Source organism: Mus caroli, chromosome 2 (genome assembly GCF_900094665.2).
Source record: "Mus caroli chromosome 2, CAROLI_EIJ_v1.1, whole genome shotgun sequence".
Lineage (NCBI taxonomy): Eukaryota > Metazoa > Chordata > Mammalia > Rodentia > Muridae > Mus > Mus caroli.
Genome location: NC_034571.1, coordinates 120121037 through 120132343, shown reverse-complemented (window position 1 = coordinate 120132343; position 11307 = coordinate 120121037). Strand labels below are relative to the sequence as shown.

General features: G+C 44.3%; 1 protein-coding gene across 1 annotated transcript in view; it reads right to left on the bottom strand.

Moving 5' to 3' along the window:
* Positions 1-5504: 5504 nt before the first annotated feature.
* Positions 5505-11307, bottom strand: part of Stard7 (StAR related lipid transfer domain containing 7) — a 28698-nt gene continuing 22895 nt past the window's right edge. The window contains exons 7-8 of the mRNA XM_021155481.2: positions 8958-9042; positions 5505-7334 (exon numbers count right to left, since the gene is read on the bottom strand). Of these exons, the coding sequence (XP_021011140.1) occupies positions 7150-7334; positions 8958-9042 (270 nt within the window). The 3' untranslated portion in view covers positions 5505-7149. The remainder of the gene's footprint in view (positions 7335-8957; positions 9043-11307) is intronic.

Below are 11307 nucleotides of genomic sequence, written 5' to 3'. Positions count from 1 at the left end.
TGGGAGCCCTGTGTTCCATCCAATAGATGACTGTGAGCATCCACTTCTGTATTTGCCAGGGACTGGCATAGCCTCACAAGAGACAGATATATCAGGGTCCTTTCAGCAAAATCTTGCTGGCATGTGCAATAGTGTCTGGGTTTGGTGGCTGATTATGGGATGGATCCCAGGGTGGGGTAGTCTCTGGATGGTTCATCCTTTCGTCTTAGCTCCAAACTTTGTCTCTGTACCTCCTTCCATGGGTATTTTGTTCCCTATTCTAAGGAGGAATGAAGTAGCCACATGTTGGTCTTCCTTCTTCTTGAGTTTCTTGTTTTGCAAATTGTATCTTGGGTATTCTAAGTTTCTGGGCTAATATCCACTTATCAGTGAGTGCATATCAAGTGACTTCTTTTGTGATTGGGTTACCTCACTCAGGATGATGCCCTCCAGATGCATCCATTAAGGCAGGGACTCTTACTCTTATTTTACTGATGAGGAAAACAGAGGCCCAGTCATTTGTCCAAGGCCATGCAGCTCTTGGCTCTGGCTCCAGAGAAGCTTTAGACAGCTCCCTGTTGTTGCCACAGATATTGTACATGAGGACTCTTGGGAACGTAAAACAGGCTGCTGGGTTTCACTCCTGAAACGCTCTGATTCCACCTCAGGGGGAAGCAGGAGCCTGGGACTGGGGGCCACGGAGCCACTGAACTAGCTGTGGACTGGCTGCATTCAAGAGTTCAACAGTACATTCATTTCAGCCATGCTGTTCCTTTCTGTCCCTAGACATGAAAGCATAATCTTAACCTGCACAGAAGAGCCAGAAAACATGAGAATGAACTGTCTAAAATGCTAATATTACTGCTTTGAAAAACCTGTCCTACAATTTTAGGTGTGATTAAGCTATGTAGATGTAAAGTCAGGTCCTGACCTACTTCCTAAGTTAAGTGTGAACATAATCAACCACACTGGGAGGAAAACATAGTTGACAGTACACAGCCAAGGTGTTCTGCTTGCATGATATACTAAGCAGCCACTGAGGTTTATGGGAATGCAACACCTTGCCTTAAGACCACACCTTTTTTTCATACATCATTAATCTTGAAGACTTTTAAGTATATTTATTGGAAATAATGGATCTTAGATATTCTTTTGTTGTTGTTGTTTTGTTTGTTTGTTTTCCGAGGCAGGGTTTCTCTGTATAGCCCTGGCTGTCCTGGAACTCACTTTGTAGACCAGGCTGGCCACAAACTCAGAAATCTGCCTGCCTCTGCCTCCCAAGTGCTGGGATTAAAGGCGTGCGCCACCACGCCTGGCTGGATCTTAGATATTCTATATTCACTATCTGAACTCTACCATGCTAAGGGAAGAGACCAGCCACTTTGAAATATAAGACTTATAAAGTGTTACTGGGCTCACCGATGCATACCTATATGACCAGTATCCAGGAAGCACAGGCAGGAAGATGGCTAAATGGCCGAGTTCTAGACCAAGTAGGGCTGTATGGCTAGACCATCTCAAAATAAAGCAGAAATAGATAGATAGATAGATAGATAGATAGATAGATAGATAGATAGATAGATAGATAGATAGATAGATAGATATAAAATGTAAGTTACTGTGTTTTAAGGCAGTGTCTCACTATACAGCCTTGGTTGGCCTGGAACTGTGTAGACCAGGCTAGCCTCAAAATCTCAGAATTCCATCTGCTTCTCCCGCCACAGTAAATATTGGGATTAAAGGCTTGTCACGACACTGGACTCCAAAATGCTTGTTTGGTTGGTTGGTTGGTTTTGTTTTTTAAAGGCAGGGTTTCTATTTTAGCCCTGGCTGTCCTGGAACTCACTCCGCATGTCAGGCTGCCTCAAACTCACAGAGATCCCCCTGCCTCTGCCATCACCACCCAGCTCCAAAATGATATTTTAAGACTGTCTCAAGAGTGCCCTCCACTTTTTGGATATGATGTATATGCAGAGTTTTGGGGGGAGAAAAATGAGGCCAATGCTTCAAACAAGGAAACACTGCTGAGGTGACCTCATAGGCAAACTCAAGTCATTGTCCTGGGTGGAACATTATTGCAGATGTGTTAAAAAGAACAGCTACAATGGATGCCTCAGAACAAGTCAGTGCCCCTGGAGAAGCTATGCCACCAGGTGTCTCTGGAGAGGTCAAGGTTAGGTCATTGGCCTGGCTCCATCATCACTTCCTGTGTGGCCTTCAGCAAGATGATTACACTACCTCTTAAGGCGGTTCCTTATCTGTAGTACAGGGTTAGTGGCACAGGAGACTTAGAATAAAGCATGAAGCACAGTACTGGAACACCATGATCTTAATGTTGGCCAATACTGAATTCACTTTAAGCCACCAGTGCGACGTTACCATGGAAGTGCACAATCTAGGGAGAGCTCTGTGTTCGCCTTTCAGGACATGCTGCACTTGAAGACCATGCTACAGTAAACTCACCCTGAGATGCTGATGCCTGGGCTGGGCTAGGGGTATCTGCTCAGGCTCCAGAAGTTTAGAAAAATTAGCAGGTGTAGCCAAGATTAAGGTGATGTTATATTACAAAGAATAGGTGGATGTTCTAGATTTAAAAAATGGATAAAGCTGGGCTGGCTAGTTTGTCCAATGGGTAAAAGTGCTTGCCTCCAAGCCTGACAACTGTAGTTCAATCCTCAGAACACACATGACTGAGAAACTGGCTTCTAGAATTGTCCTCAGCATGCATGCTATGGGACGTATGACTCCCCCACCACAATGAATGTCAAAAAAAATTAATGAGTAAGAAGACAAATGCAACACATAATACTTAGATAGAGGGCATTGGGAACTATAAGTCATTTGGGGGTCAAATAGGGAACTTTTAACATGAACTGCATTACTAGGTGAGACTATTGGGGAGAGCAAGATGGTTCAGTAGTGGCTTGCTGTACAAGTCTGCTAGGATGAACCTGATGTTCACCCTAGAACCCAGATAAAGGTGGAAGGAGAGATCCAAGTACAGTTATCCTCTGTCTTCCATACTTGTGCCATGGAACACATGCCTCTCCCACTGTATCTCTCTCTATCACACACACACACACACACACACACACACACACACACACACTGTGAAATCTGCATTACTAAAAGGATGTTCTCTGTGGTCTTATGTGGGCCTGGGGAACATGCTTGTCACTTGTTTTCCAACAATCCTGGAAAAGCCTATGCAGAGAAAGTATCCCCATCCTCCCATCAGCTTCTCAGCCTCAGCAGGAGTGATACAAGGTTTCTGAGGTCTGATGTAGTTTGAATGTGCCAGTCCCCCTCAGCAGTGTCTGAACACTTGGTTCCAGTTGGTGGTGCTGTTTGGGAAGGCTGTGGTATCTTTAGGGGGGCAAAAACCCATTGGAGGAAGTGAGTCATTGAGGGAGGGCCTTGAGGTTTAAAAAGCCAGCCCCACTTCCCATTCACTGTGTGCTTTGACTGGGAGGCAGCCAGGGCAGCAAGCCTCCTGTTCCTGCCATCATGCCTTCCTTGTCTTGGCAAAATGTATCCGGTGGAGCTGTAAGGCAGAATGAGCCCTCTTCTGGTCTCAAAATGTTTTTTTCTATTTTGTCACAATGAGTAACAACATAACAAAGTGTCCTGTATCCCAGGCTGGCCTTTGACTTACCATGCAGCCAAGGGTGACCTTGAACTTCTGACCCACTTGTAACCTGGAATTAGTACTGTACAAAACTGAGGATCACACCCAAGGCTTCATTCGTGCTGGACAAGCACTCTGCCACTGAGCTACATCCCATGGGACACATAGTAATTCTAAACATTCTTTCAAAGTAAAAAGCTCACACTAACGCGTCACTCCCAGCCATCATCATTTGAATTACAGCTGAGTGCTTGTGGTCTATGGAGTCATGTCTGGATTCTTATGCCATGGCCCTTCAATTTAAGGATGGACAGACATACACACATGCACAAGTACACACGTCTGGCTAGGGTTACCATTGCTATGGTTAAAAAAAACATGACCAAAAGCAAGTTGGAGAGCAGAGGGTTAATTCCGTTTATACTTCCATATTACTGCCCATTACTGAAGAACCAGCAAGAGCGACAGTGGTCAGCCAGGGCCTAGAGCACTACGGAGGACAGAGCTGGAGAAGTGATGCAAGCCCTCTGGAGGAGCCCAGATCATGTGGGGATTCCAGAAACTGTGAAGTTGAAGAAGTTGCCTTAGAGACCCTAAGATGTTAGAGATGCCAGAGCTGTGCAATACTTGCTGAGGAAAGCTGCTAACAGGGAGTGGAACCAGCCAAAGAGAAAGAATTGTGCTGCAATCAACCAAGCTGAAGGAACTGGAGATCTGAAAAGCATATTGACATCAGACACAGTGATGCAGAGTTTGAGGTTTGCCCAGCTAGATTTTGGTGTTTCTTTGGTCCAATATTTCCTTTCTATGGTGTTTTGGAATGGTAACATATATCCTGTGCCATATGTTGAAAGTATGTGATCTGCTTTGTTATTTTGATTTTATAGGGGATTACAGTTACATGACTGCATGAATCTTAGAAGATTCTGGATTTTTAATCATTGTTGAGACTGTGACAGGCTATGGGGGCTTTTGAAGTTGGACTAAATGCATTTTGTATTATGTTATGACTACAAGCCTGTGGGGGCCAGGGAGTGGAATGTGGTGGTTTGAATAGATTTGGCCCCCACAGACTCATGTGTTTGAATGCTTGGCCCACAGGGAGTAGCACTATTAGGAGGTGTGGTCTTGTTGGAATTAGTGTTACCATTGGATGGGAGGGTGGGTGGGGCTTTGAGGTCTCCTACACTCAAGGTCTTCCCAATGTGGAATTCAGTCTCCTCCTGGCTGCCTTTGGATCAAGAACTCTCATCTCCAGCTTCACATATCTGCCTACACATTGCCATGCTTCTTACCATGATGATAATAGATTAAATCTCTGAAACTGTAAACTAGCCCCAATTAAATGTTTGCCTTTATAAGAGTTGCCTTGGGGGCTGGTGAGATGGCTCAGTGGGTAAGAGCACCCGACTGCTCTTCTGAAGGTCCAGAGTTCAAATCCCAGCAACCACATGGTGGCTCACAACCATCCACAACGAGATCTGGCGCCCTCTTCTGGAGTGTCTGAAGACAGCTACAGTGCACTTATATATAATAAATAAAATCTTTAAAAAAAAAATTAAAAAAAAAAAATAAAAAGAGTTGCCTTGGTCATGATGTCTCTTCACAGCAATAAAACCCTAAGGCACATCTTCTACAAAGCCTGTCTATAGAAGACCTGACATAGATTCCCTTGACTAAACCTTTTTCTAGATCAAGATACTAGAGACAGGCATTTTACCTTTAGCTCCCAAGCTAGCCACTTAGGGGTCACAGTCTATGCAAGGTGTCACCTTTGTGTCACCCATTGTCTGCCAAGAAAGAATAAGGCCCACTGACAGACGACCCATGCTATGTCTGTGATCAGGATGACAAGGAGCACAGTTTCCCACCATGTGGCCAGAAATGAACACTCTTCTGTACCAATCTTTATGCATTTATTCACACATTTGATAAAAATGTCACAGTTAAGAGCAAACTCATTATGATGACACAAATAACTGTACAGAGTCAAATCACAAAACAAAGGGTAAACATAACTGCTCAGTCCCTGAGCCCCAGCACACGCACGCGCACATACATGCTTACACTTGCTCACAGATTCACAGGCAGTCAACTACAGATGTTAAAGTCAAATAAAGGTTTTTTCTTTTCCTGTCAGGTACTGGGAAGAAGGGAAAAATGCTCACTGAGAGACACTGGGGCTTCTCAATGCCACTCTCTGCTCTGCCAACAACCGAAAAGACAGAAACACTGGGGAGTTAGTAGTTTCCTTGGCACAGAACTGAATAGGCAACAGAAGGTTAAAGGTTACGTTCACCTTGGGTTTAGTCTCCTCTAACACCACAGCAGGGTAGGTAGCAAGCAAGAAAAGAAAATGTCAGCTCTATTAACTCCAGGGAAAGAGAGAGAAGGATGTGAGACTTGATCCCTATCACCATAAAGAAACCAGCAAGGCCAGGCACCTAGCATCTGGTTGTGATCTTATCCAAACTGTGTCTATTACTTCTATGTCAGCTCTGGAGAGAAATGCTTTACAAGACCAAGAGGGTCACATAAGCCCCATCCCTACCATACTGGTATTGGGCAAGACTCCATCTGTTGGCCCATATGTCAGCTTACAGTTTTAAAAACTGAGGAAACGGCACAACCACCATCTACCACCTTTATCCTTCCAGGACAGCGCAGTCAATCTGCAGTGGGAAAATAGTGCCAAAACAAACAAGACCAAGGGAAGAGTTGTGCTCAACCACCTAACTCCATTTGCTACAAGGGTTAAAATGAAATCTAGTTATTTTTAAGTAAGATGTTTTGTGCACACTTCCACTGATCCTATCAAAACACTGATGACATCATTTAGGAAGCTACCATCTAGAGGAGTTTGTCTCTGGTGCTCCCAGCAAATGGGCTAAGGCTACAGCAGAGGCCATGACACAGTGAGCACAGCCTATGAAAACAGAAAGGCCATTTAAGATGAAAGCTGCCTCCACCAGATGAGTCAATGTCATGGTAGTCTGCAGGGGGAAGGATCCCTTGGTACAAACTTCATGTCTTTAAAGATAAAGCAAGGTGAGGACAAGGCACTTAGCTCAGCCAGAATTGTTCACACCACCACAGGACTGTTACCAAGAGCACTCCAAAAAACCACTTAGTGAGAACCTGGGGCCAACCACTCTCCAAGTGACCTACAGAACTGAAGGATATCCAGAGCATTGCATAACCAACAGTGGCATTTGGAATGTCAGCAAGGAAGCTTCTCGTAGGAGGCGGATAGGAGTCATCCCCTTCTGGCCTAACGTGAGAGGTTGTTCCAGAGTAGGTCAGCATGATACTGGATTTCACAACTGCTGGCCTGAGAACATGACAACTCCACAATGTCATGATCCTCTGTTTGGTAAAGAGCAATAGGGCTCCAGATGAAATCTAACTCCAGTTCTAAATCCTCTTGCACTGACAGTTACAGCAGATGTCTTCTAACATGTGTGACTTGTCCCTGTCCTGCAGCAGAGCTGAAGGAGCAAGGCAGGGCTGGAAGTGCCTGTCTTTCCTTATCCCAAAGGCCTTTAAGCATACTCAATCCGAGCGGGGCCACAGCTACCCTCATTCTTCCGCTCAGGGGATGGAGCAGTGGCCTTGGCCTCACTGCTCATTTCCAGAGGCTTAGCCGAGATGTAGTCCTTCACTTTGATCTCCATGTTCTTGGCTTTCAGAGTGGCCATGTGCAGCTTCTCCAAGAAATCTGGCATGCCTATTGGGACACAGCAGAATCTAGTCAAGCTGTCATACTGGTTAGTTTTTTTGTCAGCCTGACCCAAGCTAGCATAATCTGGGAGGAGGTAACCCCGGGTGAGAAAATGCCTTTATAAGACTAGTCTCTACAAGTTGGATGGGCATGGACAGGCATGGTGGATCTCTTTGAGTTCAAGGGCAACCTGGTCTACAGAATGAGTTCCAAGACAGCCAAAATTACATAGAGAAATCCTACCTCAAAAAAACTAAAAAAAAAAAAAAAACCAAAAAAACTAAAAAACAAACAAACAAACAAAAAAACCCTGTCCTCTAGGAAAGTATGTGAGGGCATTATCTTGATTAATGACTGATATAAGGGTGCCCACCCACAATGTGTGGTACCACACTTAGTCAGGTGGTCCTAGCCTGCACAAAATAGCAGGCAGAGCAAACCGTGGAGAGCAAGCCAGTAAGTAGTGATCCTCTATGGCCTCTACTTCAGTTGCTGCCACAAGGTTCCTGCCCTGACTTCCTTTCATGATGGACAAAAGCGCTAAGATGAAATAAATTTTTTCCAACAAGTTGATTTTTTTGGTCATGGTGTTCATTAGAGTAACAGAAACAAACTAGGACAGCTGCCAAAAAGGCCAGTGATAGGCTCAAAACCAAAGCCTATTTAAAGAATAGGTAGGCAAACAATAAACACCTAACTTCCCATTCTTGTGCTGAGGGATAAGGAACTACTCAGAGCCCCAGAAGAAAGTAAAAGTGTATGAGGAGTCATGCATGGCATCTTACACCAGTAACTTGGGGGGGTTCAAGTAGAAGGGTCAAGAGAATAAAGCCAGCCTGTATTATGCAAAACTAAAAAACAAAAGAAAAATCCAAACAACAATGAAGCTCACGAGAGAACACTTTCTAATCAAAGTGCTAGAAGTGGGTGTGACTGTGGCTCCGTGTGCAGCCTGTGTTAGGGAGGAGCCCTTTCCTCCCCTGAGGAACTTGGCCTACAGCCAAGTTTTCTTTGCCAGATCTTATGCCTTGAATATCTTGGTTTTGCCGGGCGTGGTGGCGCACGCCTTTAATCCCAGTACTCGGGAGGCAGGGGCAGGCGGATTTCTGAGTTTGAGGCCAGCCTGGTCTACAGATTGAGTTCCAGGACAGCCAGGGCTACACAGAGAAACCCTGTCTCAAAAAACAAAAACAAACAAACAAACAAACATTTTGGTTTTATCACTTTTGTCACCTAGGCCTTGATCCTCCCGTCTCAGCTCCTGCGCCCACTATTGAGATTACAGGTGCGCATTATCAACCTAGACATTTAACAATACTGAACAAAAAATACACCAATGTACACCATCTATATGTAAGGCATCAAGCTGAGTTCTAAAAACTCTCCTCTGGGTTTTAAAAAAAAAAAATTCTTTCTAGAACCCCTGTTTTTCTTACACCTTCAAATCCCACTCAGAGGCTAGAATGAAATAGGAAGATTTTTTTCAAATTTCTCCCAACATGACTACAAAAAGTATCAACCCTCCTGTTGCCATTAAGGCAAAACCAAACAAAACAAACCAAAAAACAAACCAAAAAAAATTTGTTCAGCTCAGATTCAAGCCCGCCCGCTATACATATCCCTACTTACCACTAGAAACCATCCAACTGACACAGTATCGAGGGAACACGGTCTGTGGATTGTCACTGTATGTCAGTAAGTAGTCAAAGCCATTCTGGAAAAGAAAAGTAGCAAAGATAAGGACCACAGCAACCTCTGCATCGGGTACCAGAAGAAACACGATATCCTCCATACATAGAAAAGCACACACACTGCCTCCCGAGTGCTGGGATCAAAGGCGTGCGCCACCACTACCGGCACACCACACCTACTGTTTTTTGGCTACTTTCTTGACCCCAGTAAAAGATTAAACTAATAGGGAAGCTTCCTGTGCCCATCATGAGAACTATCAGCAGCCTCTATGGAAGATAAGTCTCCACGGGCATCCAGAACTTACATGGTAAATGGAGGTTTTCTAGCCAAAACATTAAACACACATTGTTGTATTTTGGTGTTAGAGAAGGAAGCCTCAGGTGGACTCAAGATTATTCTGTGTCTTTTTTCTTTTATAATCTGGCCATGTGTCCTTACTAATGTCACTGTCCTAAATTTTAGCTAGGTCTACAATATTTGCTCCAGCAAATCTTCAAACATGGGGTAGCCCTGAGGACCCAATACAGTTCCCCAACGTTTACAACTTAAAGATTTCATCTTGCCTTTCTGCTCTTAGTGCTAATAATAACTGTTTAGAGAACATTGTGCAGCGGAGCTCTCTTAGGTCCTTGCAGCTCTGCAGTGTACCACCCTCTTCCATTTTACAGATGGCCAGCTTAGACAGACGTGAGAAAGAAAAATCTAACCACCAGGCCTATACACCTACTGTTGTTTTTGTTTGTTTGTTTTTGTTTTTCGAGACAGGGTTTCTCTGTGTAGCCCTGGCTGTTCTGGAACTTACTCTGTAGACCAGGCTGGTCTCAGACTCAGAAATCCACCTGCCTCTGCCTCCCGAGTGCTGGGATTAAAGGCGTGCGCCACCACTACCGGCACACCACACCTACTGTTTTTTGGCTCAGCCCTCTCATACCTAACACCAAAAGGACTCAGGATTATTGAGGTGGTTAAAGTGCCCTGATACTGCTGGGTATGGTGGCACATATCTGTAGTCCCAGCACCTGGCAGGCAGAGGCAGGAGACTAGGTTACAAAGCAAACAAAATAATGCCCGTAAGAGAAGCCTGAAACAGTTGTGATCTATATGAAGGGAATAAAGAACAAATAAATGCTCTAGCTATACTTCAAAAGCAGAGGCATGAAGGCTCTGGACTGATCATCTTAACAGCAACCCACCTCCTCATCCTGCTCAAAATGTACTGTTAAGTTGCTGTTCATTTCTTAGCATACATTTGAATGCCTGCCGTGTCTGGCACTTTGCTAGGTGCTACATAACAAACATGTTAGCTCCAGTCCTTGCCCTCAGGAGCTTCTGATTATGAAGATAAAGTGCCCTGACTGGTATTGCGCCACAATGGTAGATCCTTTGCCTCAAATAGGAGGCTTTGAGTTCAATTCCCAGTACTTAGGGAATAAGTGAATGATACCCTAGTAGAAATTCATACTGAGCACTGTAGAACTATGCACAAAGAGGTAAAAGCCACACGTTAGGAATATGACCAGACCAAGCAAGCTCCTGCGAATACAACTTTTAAGCTCTTCCATCTGTGGGACGAGAGAGATGGCTCAGCAGATGAGAGCACTTTCTGCTCTAGCAAAGACAGGGGTTCAATTCCTAACACTCATGGTGGCTCATAACTATTTACAATTCTATTTCTAAAGAATCTGACACACTCTTCTAGTCTCCAAGGGCACAACATACGCATAGTACACAAATATACAAGCAGGCAAAATGCCCATACACACTTAATTTAATTTAAAAATCAATTATCTCAAAATCCCAAAGTGGAAAATTAACAACAGCAAAAATTAAAGCAAATCTAAAAAGACCATAAGTAAAAGAAAAGATGGAAATTGTAAAATATAATTATGGTATGTTTTCAGTATTAGATCTGCTCAGAGTTCAGTCTGAATAAGCAGGACATCGTAGGCCTTTCTTAGCTCTAGCTGGTACCTGTTTGTTTCAGAACTGAGAATTGCGAAGTTACAGGTTGCCTGCCCCTTCCCAAGTGGTAAAATCCCATGATCAGAAAAAAGCCCCAAATTATTCACTGGCTAAGACTCTGCATCCTAAACCAACAGGATGGAGAATATGGGAAGGGACCAAACCCCAGACTACTGGATAAGAGGGCAGGAATTTCTTGTGATCCAGGAACTTAAAAAACATGGAATCAGGCCGGGCGTGGTGGTGCACGCCTTTAATCCCAGCACTTGGGAGGCAGAGGCAGGTGGATTTCTGAGTTCGAGGCCAGCCTGGTCTACAGAGTGAG